Genomic DNA, 20351 nt, shown 5'->3' on the forward strand with positions numbered 1-20351 from the left:
CAATGAGACATAAATATAATGTGTCACTCCCTAATGTTGCACTTAGAGTGCCATACAGAGCAACACTTCTGGCTCCATTAGATCAGCCAGAACTACTAATTATTTCTGACACGTCGTCAGTCATTTAACATTCTCGAACATGGAGACATGCACAGGGTTAATTGCCCTGGAATGTTTACCTCCGCCCCAACGACAGCGCAGGGCGAGAGGTAATGTTTTCGGTGGCCGAATCCGCGAATGAAAACAAAACTTAGAACGAAGCCAGCTCCCTGTGTGGGCGTGCTAGAGACACGGGGTTTGGACTGGGGTGTGAGGGGGGAGAGCCCGGAGTGCACCGCACTGCCCCCCACCGGCTGTGTCCTGAGGGGGGCACCACAGAGCCGGCCAAATACAGCCACCCATTCACCTCCACTCATTTTTACCTCCACCCCAGTGAATCACGAGCCGCCAAAACATTGCCCGGACGGCCATTCACCTCCATTCATTTTTTGGACTAGGATTACACCAAAACTACCAGACTGCTTTTCATGAAACTCAGTGGAGGGGGGGGGGGTAGCATGGGCCAATTTAGAACCCATTCAATTTTGGCACAGGGCCACATAATGCATTCAGGGGCGGAGGTCTGTGCTCTCTGAGAACCATTTCTAGTTCAAAGAAATGAGAGTTTATGTAACGTAGTGTAATCTTGACCCACAGTGCGCCTGTGCTTAGGGCAACATATGTGTGTCAAAATTTGACGGACATAATTGAAAAAGACATTTTTTTCTAGGACAATAACAAAGTACTAGCTCACTGCCAACACGTGCACAGTGCCCTTGCTTGTAGTTTGCCGACAAGATGGGAATGTCTATTTTTAAAGGCGTATGGTTTATCCCTGGGGTCTCTGCAACTGGAAAGTTCACTCAACTCTTTCCACACTGACCTTCAGCTTGACCTTCTCCGCACACGTTAACGTCATTTCCCTGACCTTACCGCATGTCATATTAATCGTAAAAGTCCACTCTGCAGTCTTACAAATGGTAAAACCTACAGTACAGTAGTCCTTTTAATCAGGAAGAGCAAGAGTACTGTACAATGATCGGCTAAAACCGAATGATCAAGCTGGCTTTTGTGTGAGCATGTTCTTGTTTAATCAATTGCTTGTGCACTCCTATAATGGCTACAAAACATATGTTGCTTCCATTTAAACATACTGTATGCATATTTGACTTTGGTCCTTGGCTCCTTCGTGGAGCGTGCCATTGACGAATGCCCTCTGTTTGAATACAGATACTGATATATACTATATACTGTATACTGATATACAGTATCATGGCTGAATACATCACGGCTCAAAGCAGCGGCGTGGGGTGGGGAATGTGGAAGAGCGAGAAGAAGGGAGTTTGCTTGAAACTGAAAACACACACGCTGTTGTCATGTCAGCATGTTTGTGTCTGACTAAGGAAAAATAGCCCTTAAATAGCTCTGATGGATGATAAGCTACAATACTGACAAGGCTAGATGACCATACTGCGTCAGACATGGAGACTTTCAGACAAAAGTATAATTCCCATTAGTCTTCAGTCTCATACGGCCATTATGGTAACTTAAATTGAGTGAATAACTTTATATCTGAGTATATTTTGCATTGAAAGAGGACACCAAGCTGCCTCACGCTGAGGAATCAGAAGATGAACTCCTGCCCTATGGGTCACTACTGTAGGCTCGGGAACCATTGGTCCTCAAGGCTACTTACTCAGTATGAGGGTGGAAGAGGCTAGTGAGGTAATAAAGCCTTAGTTACCTGGATCATTTCTATGCCTCGTTTCCTGTAGAGAGAAGAAAAACAATTATATGACTTTTCATTGTACCAGTATAAAAGCATCTACCTCAGGAAAACACTTCACACAATGATTTTCGAAAACTCATAAACTGTTTAAAAATGCATATCAGCGCAGTAGATATGAATCATTACACTGTGTTATGTTGTTTTTACAGCTAGCTAAATGTGAACCGTACAATTCGATTATCACAACCTCTTGTCACACACTTGTTACAGAAGATCAAAGCTTAAAATGTTCACCCTTGTTTGTGCAGAACACTGCCATCTTTTTGAGGCAGGATTGCTAGACTGTCTTAGACTGATAGACTGTCTGAGACTGATAAACTGTCTGAGACTGTCTGGCAGACCAAACACTGCTGTTTGAGTAAATCACATTACTGTCCCTGTGCACAGTTTGGCATGAGACTCAGAACTGCAAGAGTAGGGACTTTAGTTAGGGGGTAGGCTGAATCATTATTGTGTTATCTCAATTGGTGATAGATATTTACATTTATTTATATTAAAAAGTTTGAGATTACCACTTTAACAATGCATTAGAATTCTCCCAGATAAACCCTGAAATGCTATGTTCCTAACAAAAGGCAATAAGGTGATTTAGAAAACGAGTTGACTGTGGTGGCAACCTTGTTGAGAGGGACTCACAAACTAGCATGCACAGTACACACAGACAAGCACACACACACACACACACACACACGCACACACGCACACACACAGTTGTAGAGTAATCGTAGAGAAATCCAAGCATCCTAAAGCCAAATCGGGATGTCGTAAGTCGCACAGTGTGAGAGGGTCACATTCTAAAGACGAGGCTACGACCTTCTGATCAATTTCTGGCATGTCAGAAATGTTTGTCATGTCACAAGCAATTTTGGATGACAGCAATCATGAATGACAGTAATCGTAGATGACAGCAATCATGGATGACAGTAATCGTGGATGACAGCAATCGTGGATGACAACAATCGTGGATGACAGCAATCGTACAGTGAGCACGCACGTCGTACGGTCTGATCAGGCCTGAGACGGTAGGAATGAAACTTTCTGTCGTACAGTGTGAGGGGTTCACCAACATTACGATATTTTTTTAAATCGCAGTCTATGCCCGGCTTAAAGCCCTCTATACACTGTGCGATTTTGGGTTGTCCAAGATGAAAGATTACCAATCGTGCAAAATCTGTAGTCTTCGTCGCACTGTGGGAGAGGTTCAAAGATGACCGATGTCACGGTCTTGCGACCGAAGATGGCCTGCGACAAATATCAGACAGTCTCAGACATTTAGCATGATCTGGGACGTGCAGAACTCAGCCGCCAGGCTTCTCATCCACACCGGGCCATGGCAGCACGTCACGTAGCTGTTCACAGCCGCTCGTACCGTAGCCTTCGATTCAGAAGTGTCTCATCGCACAGTGTACATGCATGGTTGTACCCAAGATTACAGATTTGAGTCGCACAGTGTGGCTTGCGAGAAATGTATAAGATTGCAAAAATCGCACAATGTATAGAAGCCATAATACACACACACACGCACAGCTGATGAGCAATTTTAATGATGATTGTGTTGAGTAAACGCAATTGAGAAAAGACACTCCTACAGAGGCAGGTCTATATCTAGATAAATAGAGGAAGTACCAAGTTTCATCATGGTCTGTTGCAATTGTTCCTCGAAAACCCCAGCTGACTCAAACACTTCTCGCCTGTCTACTTCTTCCATGACCGCCCAAACCAGTTCTGTAATGACTGACCAGCGATATGCTCGTCTTCATTTACAGGTACAGAGACTGTTTTTTGTTACCAACCATGCAGTTCCCAATTCAAAATGGCCAGAACAGTGTCTGGGTGACCACTCTTTTCAGAGTCTCAGAGGCTACAGCTTGAAGCAAAAATGTCTTGGTCTCCCAACGAGTTGAGCACTTAGTTTTCTTACAGTTGGACCAGCTGCTGTCCTGGTTAGGGATGCACTGATATGAAAATTGTGTCCGATACCGATAACAGATATTAACATTGCTGTTATGGTCGATAACCGATATTTACCCATGTCGATATGTTCTGTATAAAAACAAGTTTCTATGATAATCAAATGTTATACATACTGAAAAACACATGTAAACACTGTCTCTATTTCCAAAACATTTGGAAAAGCCGATAAATCATAGATTTACCACATTGTTTCCTCTCAAAGACAACACACACAACAGCAGCTAGAGAGAAATAATTATCGGCTGTTCACATCGGCCCTGTTTTGCACATCTGACCGATACCGATATATTAAAAAATGACAAACATCGCCGATACTGATATGATTGGCGATATATCGTGCATCCTTAGTCCTGGTGCAGCCAAAACAATCTGGAGATCCACATTCTTAACACAGTGGAGATGGTTGTCACAATTTATTTGAAAAAAGTGACAAAAATGGAAATCCCCTAATGCCACATATTCCCCACAAGATCAGTCCTGGCTACATCAAACAATTGCTTGACCACAGATGCGGTTATTCAGCTGGACGAGAGGTAATGCAGGATGATAATCTCATCCCCATTAGTCATTTTCATAATCCATAATCTAGTGCAATCTCCTAACTCGACAATCCCTGGGATCTCAATCAAATGCCTTTATGTTAATCCCATATCTTTTGTACTTTTGCTCTTTCTGCATGTTTGGCTTCAGTACTTTCACAATGCATTTGGTTGCCACCCCTTGTTCATAGAGACTTACACCCGGAATGTTCTAAACCATTCCACCAAACATTGAAATGTTAGACTACCTGTTGAACTTGAATGCCAGATAGGCCTACCTGTTAGACAAGCCCACCACACCACACCCTGAAATAGCTTATGTTGGTAAGAAAAAACTCACAGGAAAGATTATGGATGAAGACAAATGAAAACCCTACTCTCTATAGGCTACGTATCTTAATGGTTTTATAGGCTAGTAATTAGGTAGCCTAAGCTATATTTCGCCAATGTCATGGAAAAAGCCAGTACTTTCATTTTTGGTCGAACATGAGTTATAATATTTTTTTGGCACATTAAACACATATTTTGTCATGTGGACAAATATCTTCTCTCTAATGTGTTGTATTTTGGAGAAAATGGGGAGTCGAATTTACAGTTACTGCAAAAAGTCCTATAGGCAAACAACTTTAATTAAAGTCACTTTTCTCAGATCTGCACTCGAGGAAGTTACTGCCTTTTTTTCTTCGTAGGGCTGCCTAAGTGCCACCCACCTAAAAGCTATAGCCTACCTGAACATAACGTTACAAGTTGGGTGAATTGTTAAATCAATCTGCCGACCTGAACCTGCATAAAATGCGGACACTCGATTGATATGAGCAGGCTGCGTTTCATCATGAAGTTGTAGACCCTTGAGATTCACTGTGAATTTAATCACTGAAATGTGCGCATACAAGTTAATGTGGCAGAATTGTACGGGGTATTTACAGTAAATATAACATTGGGCAAGGCTATTCTTACCTGCACATGTCCACGAACACCATAAAGTTGAGTCTCTTTAGCTTTTTCTCACTGAGCCAGTAGCCCACTCTTCTCCCCTTCAGGAAAGTATGCATCTCCGGGACGCGCACCTTTCGCCCGAATAGGCAGTAAATGTGTTTTTAAAAGAAACCTGAAGAATCAAAGATAACTGTTAATAATAAGACAACGGTCAAGCTACATTTGAATGCATAGCTACAGCCAGTAGCCTAGCCTACTCCGGCAAAATGCGCAAAGTCGCACCGCCTTCGCGCTCGCAAGACCAGTCCACATTCAGGTAAATCTGGTTGTGGTTGTAAATCGTTAGGTCTCTCTCTCTCTCTCTGTCGCTCTCTCTCTCTCTCTCTCTCTCTCTCGCTCTCTCTCTCTCTCTCTCGCCCTTTCTCTCTCCCTCTCTCTCTCTCACGATTAAACCTACAAGGTCCTCAACCACTCTTAATTTAACTTAGTTCTCAAACAACTATTATAACAATATCCTGAACTAGTCTACTACAATCGTTAATTCCCTTCTCATAATTGTTAATTTGCTGTTTATTCTAGCGAGAGAGGAACGAGCAACACTTGAAAAACAACAAGCTGTGTTATTTCTGAAAATAAAGCGAATAAAAAAACAGGTTATAGATCATGTGCTGATAGGTTTACATGACAAGGAAGAACACATCTGCACTAAAGACCTGTCATTGGACAACAATTCACTTCTGTTTTGAATTATTCAGATGAGCGGTGACCGGGCGGGCGTTACAGCAGCGAGAATGTACAGAATGGATATACAGTATATGTTTTTATTTTATTGTGTGTGTCAGGGGGGGGGGCACACTCACTGTTAGCCTATGGTCTGATGGCTGCTGGCACAAAGGAACGCCTGAACCGCTCTGTTTTGCACAGCTCGTCACTTCAGCTTGTCCCTCATCCTCCTCTCCACCACAGTCTCCAGACTGTCCAGTTGTTGCCCCACAACAGAGCCGGTCCTCCTCACCAGCTTCTCCCCAGACCTGGTGTTGCCTCCCCAGCAAGCCACATAAACCTATAAAGTCATATAATGGTCTGAATATTCTTCAACAACTGAATATTCTTCAAAATCATTCTTTTAAGTACATTATCCTCTGAAGTTTGAATGATCCTGTGTGAGAGAAAGTTTGAATTCTAAAAACCTGCCCATGGATGGATATTTTATAGGCTTTTCTCGGTTTCCCCACCAGATGGCGCTGACGTATTTTCAATGACGTCTCCCGGATATCCCGTTTTTCAACAAGGAACTAGTCATATGACAACAAGAGAAAGACAAGCCTGTTACAATAGTCTTGAAATCATATGGAAATGGGTTTAAAATTCACCATCAGCAAGTTACTCCTTGTCAACTAATCGATTTGTCATGTAAAGGAAGGTGAGGGGCATGATTGTTTTATGGTTTTGACCGATTTAGTTTGCTTAGCCAACGTTAGCTAGATCAATCATGTGAAGACTGCTCACTGTTGGCTAACGTTAGCTTAGCTAGCCAAGTTACCATTCTGTATTGTAGTGCCTTTGCATGATGACCGTGGACTGTGCTGTGTAAGATAGCCATGTCATTGTCTATAATGCAGTTATAATGTACTAGGATACAACCCTGTTACGACCTAAATAATGTGGCATGCTCCTCATTGTTAGACCACATATTCAAACCTATTCGGATTCATTTGCATGAGCACAACTGGCACCAGCCTGTCCACTTTGTGTCCAGGGAGGAGTATGGAGAATGATGAACTTCCGTCAGCGGATGGGATGGATCGGCGTGGGGTTCTACCTCCTGGCTAGCGTGGCGGCCTTCTACTACGTCTTCGAGATCAACCAAACCTACAACCGCCTCACGCTGGAGCACGTGGAGAGGGTGGCGCAGGAGAAGGTGGGGGACACTGCCTCCTCCCCCCTCCCCGCCTCGTTCACCTGGACCCAGAGTCTGAAGACTCGGCTGCTCCTCCTGCCCTTCTGGGTGTGGGCCACCTTATTCCTCATCCCCTACCTCCAGGTGTTCCTCTTCCTCTACTCATGCACCCGTGCCGACCCTAAGACGGTGGGCTACTGCATCCTCCCCATATGCCTGGCTGTCCTCTGCAATCGCCACCAGACATTCGCCAAGGCGTCCAATCAGATCAGCCGGTTGCAGTTGATTGACACCTGAAGGGGCCAAGTGAGGAACTTCTGACGACATAGGAACAGGAGGGTTGCCGGAGGTGCATGTGCACCTTTGGCAGCCACCCCCCCCCCCCCACACACACACACACACATCCTGAAGTCCGGGATGCTTAACACTCCTTAGGAGCGCGGTGTTAGTGTTACAGCCTACCTGTCAGGCGTCGCTAGGGGTTGGTTGGTTGGTTTTGTAGACGATTGTGATCCTGAAATGAACAGCTAGGTGTTTCACGTCGGTATTTTTTGATTTCTTACACTGAGCAGACTGGACTTAACGATGCTGTCCATTTTTGAGGCAGTACTCTGTAAGACCAGTTTGATAAAAGGGGCATTTATTTAGGGGTTTCCCAAAATCATCCCTTTCTTTTTGAGCAAATTTTTTTGAGTAAAGTTCAAAGAAAAAGCCATATTGGTTAATCAAATTGGACATGGTTTTGGGACAGTATTGTAGGGATATCATGCAATTTCAAAACCATGGTGGGCCATATAAGGAAGTATCAATGTATTGTGTATTATTATTTTTTGAATGTATTCTGAGGTGTCATTTGAGTGACAGGTTGACTCATTTTGTTATACAAAAATTTGTGTAGATTTTTGAGGACTTGGATTGAATTCAGTATTTCTAAGGAAAATGGCTAGCTAGCTTGTGCCTTTTTAGGGGTTATTCTTAAGAGGGTCTGCTGAATTCTAAAGCACATTGACCACACTTTTATCAAATAGTAATTATTCATACTGTGTGCCATTGTCCTGACAGTGACTAAACCATAATCATGTTATAAATGTATTTTTGCCCTTTTATGAATGACTTTGAAGCACCAGCCTGTTCAGTTATAATGTAAGACTTTTCTGTCTTCTTCATATACACTATGGTCTCTTGAATATTAACTGATGACAATTCCTGAATTTTATGAAGCGTGGAGCTCCAAAGAAGAGTACTGCAGCTGCCAATGACATCATGATTCCATGAGCAATGAGAGGAAATGGAGATTATATCATTAGAAGTGAGAATATTGGAACTATAGCCCCTTCTATGGAAATATGTTGCTGTCACAAAGTGATGTACATGGCAGTGTATTTTAATGCAGCCCTGCAATGCTTGAGAATCTATAAAAAAAATGTGTTGGGTTATATAGGTATCTTTATAGTTTTTATTGATTGAAGATGACATATCTGGTACTACTATCTATCATCCGAGTGAGTTTAGTATTTTTTTCTACAGTGATGAATGTACATGCAATTGGAGGATGATGTCACCTTCAGCCCGTCTGACCTAACAGAACGTTGTGGAGGATTATTTATTTTGAGTTGAGATCCTTGACTACAGTAAAGCACTGGCTACTTGGGTGTTGGTCTGCATCTTAGGTTGTTTTGCAGCAGATATTTAAGTTATTTGCATTTTTATAATTATTTGCAATATGTATCTGAATATTGGCCGGGTTTCCCGAACGAGTTAAGAAGCACTTAACTCCAAAGTACTTCTTGACTCCCATACAAAGGGTTGCTTAAGAAGGGTTCCTTAAGAAGGTTCTTTATCGGGAAACCCGGCCATTATCTGTTCACTCCATTGAAACGGATTTCAACCTCAAAGGTATTGTTGCATTGCACCAAGTAAAAAAAACAGTGCACAACTTCAGTCTTTCAGGGCTTCAGTGTCTGCTAGTTGTAACCCATTACCTCGAGATTAAAACATCTGACAGTCCTGGAGATGGTCAGTATGTTGACATTCTATCTACTCTTCCTCTGCATTTGAGATGATCAGTCTGGGAAAGACACATCCCAACTGCCCTGGACTCCTTGGATAATTTGGGATCAGGTCCCCTGTCCTATGTGCATCTTACCTTATTAGTAGACCATTATTTGTAGTTCGGGGCTATGCTTAATGTGTCTTTGAGACCATGCAATGCAAATTATTTTACAGATAACTGACACGTCCGAGTACTTGAGTGAGACTGAAAAACAGACTTTAAACACACAGACGTGCTACATGGCTAGCGGACGCATAGGGCCGTCGGTACTGATCCTTTCTTTGACTAACGTTGTCTGCATCTGATTCAACCTATGCCAAATACCCGATTCCAGTTCAAGCACAGTGTTTGCCTGTAGAGCCACTGGTGTCCATTAGACTTTCCCATGTGTCAATTTCAAGGTTGTTCAGTTTCTTTCAAATTAGCTGTGTAAGATTATAAGGGCTTGTCTTTGTCTTTTTCCTTTTAACAGAATGAGTGAATATTTATGTTGGTGCTTCTGATTTTATTGCCTTTCTAATCTAAATGCACTGTGATAAAGGCCTGGGTTTTGAGTAAATAAACATGTTTGGGGAACTGTATTTGTGTAGTTGTTGTGTAACCTAGTACTAGTACTGAATCAGTTAAGCTTACTCAATTGAAATACTAACCATGAAATTGAAATGAAACAAATTTCAGGGAGGTGCTAATGTATGAAAGTCAAAGTATTTGAGATCAGGAGCAATACTGAAGAGCAACACAATATCGATGAGCAACACAATACCGATGACCAACACAATACCGATGAGCAACACAGTGACAGCTGTTAGATCTGCAGGAATCATTTTTGAAAGTGATAAAACGACCTCTTCACCTTTCAGTGAGAAACTGAAGTCACAAAAGGTTGAGGTCAAGACAATTTCATCACTATCCAGTTATGAATAACCTTTTTTCGCTCACTAAATATGCCTGGATAATATTCATCTGTACAAATAAATAGCATAATTTGCCAAAAATCCCAAATAAAGTTTAAAGTATAAACGTGTTACAAGATCTGTTGCCTATAAAGCTAATGATAGCAGACAGGCGCGATGCATGAGAAACGGTAGGAGTGTTATTTATTGTAGATCCCCACCCCCAATGTCCCCAATAGTCTTGTCAGAGGACTGCCAGGTGCCCCCTTTGCTCTGGAGCCCTCATGCCCGTAGAGGTTCGGACCTGGAGCCCTCATGCCCGTAGATGTTTGGACCTGGAGCCCTCATGCCGGTAGATGTTTGGACCTGGAGCCCTCACGCCCGTAGATGTTTGGACCTGGAGCCCTCACGCCCGTAGATGTTTGGACCTGGAGGCCTCATGCCCGTAGAGGTTTGGACCTCTTTGCCGGAGGCTCCACAACACGGGCCTTTGTCTTTGGATCTTCCTCGTCTTCGTCACTGTCGTCCTCTCCATCTGTAAAACACAAAATAAAAATGACTCTACAGCCAGAGACCACTGATGGGTCAGTGACAGAATTAGACTTACAGGTGCATCTCAGAAAATTAGAATATTGTGGAAAGTTCATTGTTTTCCCTAATTTAATTTAAAAAAGTGAAACTTTCATATATTATAGATTCATTACACATGTAGTGAAATATTTCAAGGCTGATTGCCTCCATGCCACACTCCAGGTTGATGCAGTCATTTGTGCAAAAGGAGCCAAGTATTGAGTGTATAAATGAACATACTGAGCATACTGTATAATAATAAAGATTAAAACAAACAAAAAAAGCTTGAAATATTTCACTTTGTGTGACGGATCTAGAATACATACAAGTTTGTTTGAATTAAATTACGGAAAATATTTTTCACATTATTCAAATTTTCTGAGATGCACCAGTAGATCATGCAATCAAAGATGAGGTCAGAAAATGCTGTGTGTGCTTTGAAATCTGGGGGATGTAGACTATGGATAAAGAAAGACAAGTCTCTTGAAGCATTGAATAAATTGTAGACGTCGTAGCGCGACTAGTAGCATGCAGGACGTAAACAAATACACGTCACAGCGGCGTCACCGAATCAACAACTCCAGCTGAGGACAACCAGATGATTCAGAAGGGAATCTCACCACCCTTCCTAAACCAGATGATTCAGAAGGGAATCTCACCACCCTTCCTAAACCAGATGATTCAGAGGGAATCTCACCACCCTTCCTAAACCAGATGATTCAGAGGGAATCTCACCACCCTTCCTAAACCAGATGATTCAGAGGGAATCTCACCACCCTTCCTAAACCAGATGATTCAGAGGGGAATCTCACCACCCTTCCTAAACCAGATGATTCAGAGGGAATCTCACCACCCTTCCTAAACCAGATGATTCAGAGGGAATCTCACCACCCTTCCTAAACCAGATGATTCAGAGGGAATCTCACCACCCTTCCTAAACCAGATGATTCAGAGGGGAATCTCAACACCCTTCCTAAACCAGATGATTCAGAGGGAATCTCACCACCCTTCCTAAACCAGATGATTCAGAGTGGATCTCACCACCCTTCCTAAACCAGATGATTCAGAGGGAATCTCACCACCCTTCCTAAACCAGATGATTCAGAGTGGATCTCACCACCCTTCCCAAAAGCAGTCTTCCTAAAAGAAGTCCTCCTAGGTCGTAGCACAAGCAGGTCAGGTACGTATTCACCTGAAAGACATCACCTTTATGGGAGCCTTAATTGTCTGTCTAGGGAACTTGGATAGATAGAGCCCACTGACTTCGTATTGGCTCTTGGTATTAATTTTATAATTCGCCACCACAGTCATTATTATTTAGGATGATAACGAGAAAAAATAGATTCTTTTTTAACTGGAGGACACGATCTCACCATCATCTGCTTCAAAACCTCCCTTGTCGCCATTGTCCCCTTTGAGCTTCTCCTGCACCACCAGCTCGGTGAGGAGCCCCGACACGTCTGCGTCCAGCTTCTTTATCCCTGCGATCAAGGAGGGAAGACTGTTTTCTGTATTGATTATTATTTCTTTAGTCAGTCCATCTCTATATTTGAGCTCTCCCCGTAGCGCCAAAGCTGCCATTTTGCAACCTTTGACCTTTCAACTTGCCCCGAGTTATCGCATCCGTTTTCTCCATTCACTGTCCATTCATTGTCATTTTTCAGTATGTGACACATGAGTACATAGCTACTGTCCCTTTGTTATTTTTTATTTTATTTTTTATTTTATTTTTTAAACGTATCAGCTGACGATATTTTGAACCCCAAAGGTTACGGTCAAAAATTCCCGCCAAATAAATAGCACAACCCGGAAATGGTGCGGATGTTGTCATTATGAGCTAGCAGTATCTAGTTGAGAATCAGTCTGACAACAAAGCACACAGCCATTAGCTTTAGACCCGAAGTTATAGGCTACATTTAGTTAGGAAACGGATTTCTCAAAGTCTGAATAACCATCTTGAACGGGGCTCCGTCCAGTCTGGCAGTGGACAGTGTTGGATCCTGGAACAGGAACTTGTAATCATTTATTTCACCACTTTCTCTCCAAGGATGGCGGGAGATGAAGGAGACGAGGCGACTCTCTCTCTAGTGGATGTTTTAGAAGAGGACGAGGAGTTGGAGAACGAGGCATCCGCTGTTTTAGGGGGCAGTGATTCCGAGAAGTGTTCATATCCAGAGGTATTCAATGCGTTTTTCTTTTTGGGAGACATGGAGCTGCTGTTCATAGCTAAATTATACAACAGCTTTTCTATCAAATACTTTACTTGAAATGTAGTTTTCTGCATCCACATCAAGGCTGAAATTGCAAACATGACAAGTCACGCAGTGTCCAGGAATGAACATATCAGACCTTTTAATTGTGCTACATGTTCTTATGAAAGGCACCTTGCCAAGAGGAACTACACACGTGATTATCCGGTTCATACTCGTATCCTTTTGCACAGATCAGTCAATGACACCCATTTCCATGTCATTTTGTTTTCGCAGGGGTATGTGAAGAGGCAAGCCCTGTATGCTTGTAACACCTGCACACCCAAGGGGGGCGACCCGGCCGGTATCTGTCTGGCCTGCTCCTACAAGTGCCATGAAGGACACGATCTCTTTGAGCTGTACACCAAAAGGTGAGGCAGGTCTGGATTTTGAACCCCTATATTCCAGGTGTTAACTTTGACTGAACTTTACATACATCATCATGAACAAAGCGTACAGGACCTCGTCTCTGGTAATCGTGAATGTTATACACAGGCTATCGTACAGAGCAGAATTAATTAATTCAATTTATTGATTCATTCATGGCCACTGATTGTACTCCTGTTTGAGGGAATGATGATAGTGAAGAATGAAAATTTGCCATTATCGAGAAATGTAGTACATGTCATCATAAACAAAAACAAAAAAGTCAGTTTTGATGTTTTTATCTGATTTTTCTATAGAAATTTCCGCTGTGACTGTGGAAATGGCAAATTTGGAGGGATGGAGTGCAAACTGTGCCCAGTAAGGTTCCATTCAAATAACTGATTTGGTTTGTTTAATTTGGATTATGTAATCCAATGCAGACCTAGACACAAGAACCGCATGAAAGCAAGTGGCAGTGTACTGAACAATCTGACTGAACTCACTTTCTCGTCTCTTTACTTTAGGAGAAAGATACATTGAACACTGACAACAAGTACAGCCACAACTTCTTCGGTCTGTATTGCACTTGTAACAGGCCATACCCTGACCCAGAAGACCAGGTAGGAGGGGGGGTTCATTCTCTTTGGATGTGTTTTGACATGAAATGACATCTGTCCATCAATCGGATTGTTAACTATTGAATGTTTGTCACCTTCCAGGTGGAGGATGAGATGATTCAGTGCATCGTCTGTGAGGACTGGCTACATGGGAGGGTAGGGACTTGGAGTTAACACTAAAGCAAAACGACACTCCTCAAACACACTTCAATCCCTGTTATCCTCTTGACATTTCTACTTTGACCTGTAACTGTTTTTAATTATTATTACTATTATTATTATTATTGTGTATTGTATTTGCTCTGTTGTTAGTTGTGTATCTGTGTGAACTCGTCAACACTGTAAATGAGAGAAACCTCAGTGCTTTACGAGTATAAATAGAGGTTTGAAATGAAATCGGTCTCTGGAATCACCTCTAACAGGAGAACCACCCCTGGGAACATAGAATCTATGGAGAACTGACATTTTGCAGAACAACAACACATTGTGAACTATGTATTCTCCTGCAGCATTTGGGCTGCCCGGTGCCGGAGTGTGTGGAGCTGCAGGAGATGGCATGCGAGTCCTGCGTCAACAAGAGCGCTTTCCTGTGGACCTACGCTGCCCACCTGGCCGGTACTCTCCTCTTCAATCAAATACAATCAAATTTTATTTGTAGAGCGCATTTCATACACAGAGGCAACACAATGCGCTTTACAGAGAGCAATGGGAGGGTGGGCATAGGTCCCACCCATACATATTCTTAGGCTTTACCAATTACCAATTTTCTATGTATTACTTTAAAATAATACTTTAGCAATTAGGCTTAGTAAAAAAGCATGTTAGGTACCTACATTTTCAAGCGTCTGTAGCACTGACACACGTTTGACACACCCAGAGAACACAGCAGGGGACATGTGGCTTTTCACTTTATAGCCTGTTATTGCGCTTAAATTAGTGCCTGTGTATTGTATTGTTTTCTACACAGTGCCCCCGGTGGCCAAAGCTAGCCCATGCAAGGCAGGGGGCGAGGTGATGAAAGAGGATCAGCCCAGTGAGCAGGGGAAGATCAGAACAGACGAGGCCTCGACGAGCACGGACAGCCAGACGGAAACGACGGTAGGGATACCAGCTGTCATGTCCCCGTACTGAGTGTTACCGTTGGGGTTGGACTGAGTTAGCGCTCTTACACTTCCTGTTTTAATAAAAGTTTCATAGTAGCGGAGGTGGTTTGGAACTATGCTTGCTTAAAGGAGTAGTAAAGGGAAAAGCATGTTTAGCCCTGTTTTAAGGTTACTTATGATCATATACAATGGTTCAGATCAAAACGTTGACAAAACTAGCACTTTTGAGAAAGTCTGATAATTGCTCTACCACCGTTTTGGTCATACAATGGATGTGGTTGGGCATCTTCAAAAATCATTCAAAAAACAACTCTCAATTTCAAAGACAAGAAACTCAAAACAGGGCTAAACATGCATTTTCCCTTTACTACTCCTTTAACAACTGGTGTCATTCAACTCAAATTAAACTCTCAAATGTGACCCTTGGATCATATGCATGTCGTAGACGTCTAATGGTTAATGTTTGGGTTAGTGATGGGTAAGTAGTGGATAATATGAAATCTACACACTGACAGGTTTATACTGTAGCTCAGTCATTCGTTTTAAAGCTCAGTCATTGGTTTGGTAGTCTATCGATGCCAGACTGTGCTATACCAAATGAAATCTCCGCCTCCAAAAGACATCTCCATTGAAAATCGTCGCTAGAACAGCGCCGGAAACTGACGCTACCAATCAGAGCCACTGCCTACATCTCCAATAGGGTGAAGGACCCACCTTATCAGAAATGATGTCCTCCAAACAAACTGGAGAGGAGAATCAGATAAAAACATTCACCTCCCCATTAGGAAGGGCGGCCTTAAAGACGTTGGATTGGTTCTGCAATGCAGTTTTCTCTCAATTGTTTCCACCCGCTTTTAGTGACAAAACCTCTGTCTTCAGTCTCGCAGCCTTTAGAGACTGACTCACGTCTATTAGTTTGGAGGAGTTTGACCACCAGATGGCGCCATTGCTCCATGACTTTTGTTTGTGCTTGGCTGTGTCACTTTTTCCTATGGGTATTACCAGTTTGGGATAATACTCATATTCTCTGACCACTGGGGGCGGCTTGGCAGCTTGGCAACTCTGAGGCAAACGGCAAACTGAAGCCTGTACTAATTTGACAGCTAATGTGACAGCCCCACACTTAGCCCCCGGCCATGAGGCGTAAGGAGCTCACATTTCAAATGAAAAGTGTTATTGTTTGTTTGTTCAGAAGGGAAAGGGAACTCTTAAATGTGCACGTTGCTATAATGTTGTCTTAATGTTCCTGCTGTTTGAGTGAATGGTCTCTCTAGTGAATGGTCCTAGTTATTCCTGTCAGTTGTATTGAAAACACAGCCTTCCTTGCATATCACACTGAACTGTCCAGCCAGAATCACATTAGCATCGACGATAATGCTAAACTGAATTGAGGACTTTGTCTCTCCAGCAGTCAGAAGCAAACGGGTTGCCAGGTTGTAAAAGGACACACCAGGAGATGGAGGGAGACTCGCCCTCCACAGGGCCGGAGTGCCGGCTGAAGGAGCTGAAGGACAAAGGGCCGGAGAGGGCCCGGAGCGGGGCCACGTTCTGGCCCCCGGCCTGGAGGACCAAACTCTGCTCCTGTGTCGACTGCAAGGTATGGTGTCGTCACTTCTCTGTCTCTTCATCCTGGATCTTTTCAAGCGCATTCACAAGGTGTCTGAACACGGATGACGCAACGCCCTGTCGTTGGAAGTTACAGTAGAAACATTTTGTGTCTTTGTGTAATTAAAATGCATATAACGCTCTTAATGGATGAGGACACGACGACGTCACTATAGACCTCTTTAATGACGCTGGCTTTTTTAAGTAGTATATCGTCCCGCGGTCGCTCATCCGTTACTCATCCGCTCAGTCGCTCATCCGTTTCCTCCCCCCTTCTGCTGACGGTCAGAGATCCTACGCCGACGCGGGCGTGTCCTTCTTCCTGGACGAGTCCGACACCGTCCTGGCCTACGAGAACAAGGGCAAGACCACGGAGCGGGAGCAGCAAGGGGGCGCCGAGGGTCGTGACCCCCTGATGTCGGCCCTCAACACCCTCAACCGCGTTCAGCAGCTGGAGATCATCCACGGTACGGAAGCGGTTAAGAAAGACGCCTCGGGCACAGAAACATTCGCTGACCTCTGATCCCTGGACACCTAATGGGGGACCTTAACGAATATGACATCACTTCCTTGCCCTCTGATAGCTTTATATTTTTATGGTGGAAAGTTATGCATCCATTTCACTATAGATATATAACCGGGGCGCGGGGGCGCGGGGGCGGGGGGCTAGGAGACATGGGGCTAGGGGACATGGGGCTAGGGGACATGGGGCTAGGGGACATGGGGCTAGGGGACATGGGGCTAGGAGACATGGGGCGGGGGACATGGGGCTTGGGGACATGGGGCTAGGGGGACATGGGGCTAGGGGACATGGGGCTAGGGGACATGGGCTTGGGGACATGGGGCTAGGGGACATGGGGCTAGGGGACATGGGGCTAGGGGGACATGGGGCTCGGGGACATGGGGCTAGGGGACATGGGGCTCGGGGACATGGGGCAGGGGACATGGGCTAGGGGACATGGGGCTAGGGGGACATGGGACTAGGAGACATGGGGCTAGGGGACATGGGGCTAGGAGACATGGGGCTAGGGGACATGGGGCTAGGGGGACATGGGGCTAGGAGACATGGGGCTAGGGGACATGGGGCTAGGGGACATGGGGCTAGCAGACATGGGGCTAGGGGACATGGGGCTAGGGGGACATGGGGCTAGGAGACATGGGGCTAGGGGACATGGGGCAGGGGACATGGGGCTAGCAGACATGGGGCTAGGGGACATGGGGCTAGGGGACATGGGGCTAGGGGACATGGGGCTAGCAGACATGGGGCAGGGGGACATGGGGCTAGGGGGACATGGGGCTAGGGGGACATGGGGCTAGGGGGACATGGGGCTAGGGGACATGGGGCTAGGGGGACATGGGGCTAGGGGACATGGGGCTAGGGGACATGGGGCTAGGGGACATGGGGCTAGGGGACATGGGGCAGGGGACATGGGCTAGGGGACATGGGCTAGGGGACATGGGGCTAGGGGGACATGGGGCTAGGGGACATGGGACTAGGAGAAATGGGACTAGGGGGACATGGGGCTAGGGGACATGGGGCTAGGGGACATGGGGCTAGGGGGACATGGGGCTCGGGGGACATGGGGCTAGGGGACATGGGGCTAGGGGACATGGGGCTAGGAGACATGGGGCTAGGGGGACATGGGGCTAGGGGGACATGGGGCTAGGGGACATGGGGCTAGGGGGACATGGGTGTGTTAGGGACATGCTATAACTATAATAAGTAATCCCGAGGTGAGTTATATTGTCATCTGCAGTTACATGTATGGTGATGTTATATACATGAGGTATTCTGACCTGCTAGATATAGTGGCGCTGTATGCATTAGTTGGATTCATTCAGGTGCCGGGTGGCTTGGGGGAAGAAGCTCTTCCTGAGTCTGTGTGTGTGTGTGTGTGTGTGTGTGTGTGTGTGTGGGTGGGTGGGTGGGTGGGTGGGTGTGTGTGTGTGGGTGGGTGTGGGGGGGGGGGGTACCATCTCCCTGACCGAAGCAGAGAACTGTTTATTTATTGGCTGGATGGCTGGGGTATGTCCGGGTCCTGTTGGCCTTGGTCTTGCTGCCCCCCGCCCCCCCCCCCAAAAAAAACTAACAAACAACACAAAAACAAATCTGCAGCTCTGTAAATAGTTGTTCTTTCTGTCTCAGAGTACAACGACATGAAGACTGAGCTGAAGGATTTCCTACAGAGATTTGCCTCTGAGGGGAAGGTGGGTAACATTGTGACTTATGCTGTGTTTTCCTGTGGCGCGGCGAGTTTACATAGAAAGTCAATACAATTCACGCGAACTGGGCGGCGGGCGGCACGGGCGGCGCAAATCGCAGAACTCGGCGGCGCGGCGGCCGCAAAAGTTAAATTTTTAATCAGTTCAATCAGTTTAATCAAGTTAAACTTTCTGTGGCGGATTCGCGCGGCGACCCATTGATCCCGCGGCGAGATTGGGCGAACTGGGCGGCGCAAATTTTCTTGCCGTGCCCGGTGTGAACACAGCATTAAGCTGTTCGCTATGCTCTCTCTGCAGAGTGATCCAACACATTTTGGTTGTTCAGCGTGTTCATGTGAGAGAAAATATGTGAATAGAAGACACGGAATGGGCTATATGCACAACTCCAGTACTTCCTGAAATTAGACATGCTTCTCTATTTCCTGTCTCACACTATTGGATGAAATGAGTATTCAGGTGTGCCTGATCATTGTGCTGCAGTCAGGCACACCTGATTAATCACTTCATCCTTTTTAATACTTAGTATTAGTTTCATAGTAGCAGAGGTGGTTGGAACTATGCTTGCATAACGACTGGTGTCATTCAACTGAAATGCAACTGTCAAATGTTACCCTTGGACTATATGGATGCCCTAGTGGACAGGAAATGGAGAAGCATGTCTAATTTCAGGAAGTACTGGAGTTGTGCATATATACAGTGTTCTGCTCACATAGCAGGAAGCTCTATCGATCGTACATTTCTACATCCAAAGAAGGAAAGGAACTGAAGTCTCTTTCCTCAGACCTGAGATGGACGACTCGTATTCCGGGCTCACACTCCAGGATGTTTAAAATCCTAACCGATGTCGAAATCGGGCTGCATCACGCACATAAGGAGAATCTTAACAGATGTTCTTCTCGCGTATCTAAAACAAGCGCACACAAGAAAATAACGGCTCATCACACACTAGGATGTTATCGTGCCCGAGGGAGCAACGAACCACTGGTCTCGCCGTCTTACTTGTAAAGTAGTGATGTAATAATCTTAAATGTCAAACATGTTTGATATTCTCGGGGCGGCCCCGATGGGTCTGCGAGCCGATCAGAAAGATATTTATCGGATCTGTAAACTCCTCACAATACAAGATAATCTGGGCCGAACATCGGTACCGAGCAACGTTCCAGAGCAGATTTCTCCTCCGATTGTCGGGAGGGGTGAATCGGGGATAAATCGACCCTAAAATCCTGTAGTGTGAGCCCGGCACAAGTACCTGTCCTGTCTTTAACGTCACTGGCCGTTCCCCTCCCTGTCCAGGTGGTGACTCCCGAGGACATCCGGCAGTTTTTCGAGCAGCAGCAGGGCCGCAAGAGAAGGCGAGCCAACGCGGGCCAGTACTACTGCAGCTGAACCGGACCCTTCCCCTCTGACCTCTACCGGACCACAGCTCCCCCGACCCCTCTGACCTCCACCGGACCACAGACCCCCCGACCCGTCTGACCTCCACCGGACCACAGAC

At 45.1% G+C, this 20351-nt stretch overlaps 3 protein-coding genes across 3 annotated transcripts in view; 2 read left to right on the top strand and 1 right to left on the bottom strand.

Moving 5' to 3' along the window:
• Nucleotides 1-5393, bottom strand: part of itpk1a (inositol-tetrakisphosphate 1-kinase a) — a gene marked incomplete at both ends in the record, with an annotated part of 29946 nt that extends 24553 nt beyond the window's left edge. The window contains 2 exons of the mRNA XM_084439413.1: nt 1784-1808; nt 5299-5393. Coding sequence (XP_084295539.1) covers nt 1784-1808; nt 5299-5393 — 120 coding nt within the window. The remainder of the gene's footprint in view (nt 1-1783; nt 1809-5298) is intronic.
• A 1225-nt stretch (nt 5394-6618) lies between these two features.
• Nucleotides 6619-9728, top strand: tmem251 (transmembrane protein 251). The gene is made up of 2 exons (XM_084440446.1): nt 6619-6700; nt 7037-9728. The coding sequence occupies exon 2, from the start codon at nt 7052-7054 to the stop codon at nt 7472-7474; it is 423 nt and encodes a 140-aa protein (XP_084296572.1). The 5' UTR covers nt 6619-6700; nt 7037-7051; the 3' UTR covers nt 7475-9728.
• A 2869-nt stretch (nt 9729-12597) lies between these two features.
• ubr7 (ubiquitin protein ligase E3 component n-recognin 7) lies at nt 12598-20256 on the top strand. The gene is made up of 11 exons (XM_084440181.1): nt 12598-12870; nt 13180-13313; nt 13626-13686; nt 13833-13928; nt 14028-14081; nt 14435-14540; nt 14893-15023; nt 16437-16625; nt 16923-17100; nt 18780-18841; nt 20150-20256. The coding sequence occupies exons 1-11, from the start codon at nt 12742-12744 to the stop codon at nt 20240-20242; spliced, it is 1233 nt and encodes a 410-aa protein (XP_084296307.1). The 5' UTR covers nt 12598-12741; the 3' UTR covers nt 20243-20256.
• The last annotated feature ends 95 nt before the right edge of the window (nt 20257-20351 follow it).

Source organism: Borostomias antarcticus (genome assembly GCF_949987555.1).
Source record: "Borostomias antarcticus genome assembly, chromosome: 6".
Lineage (NCBI taxonomy): Eukaryota > Metazoa > Chordata > Actinopteri > Stomiiformes > Stomiidae > Borostomias > Borostomias antarcticus.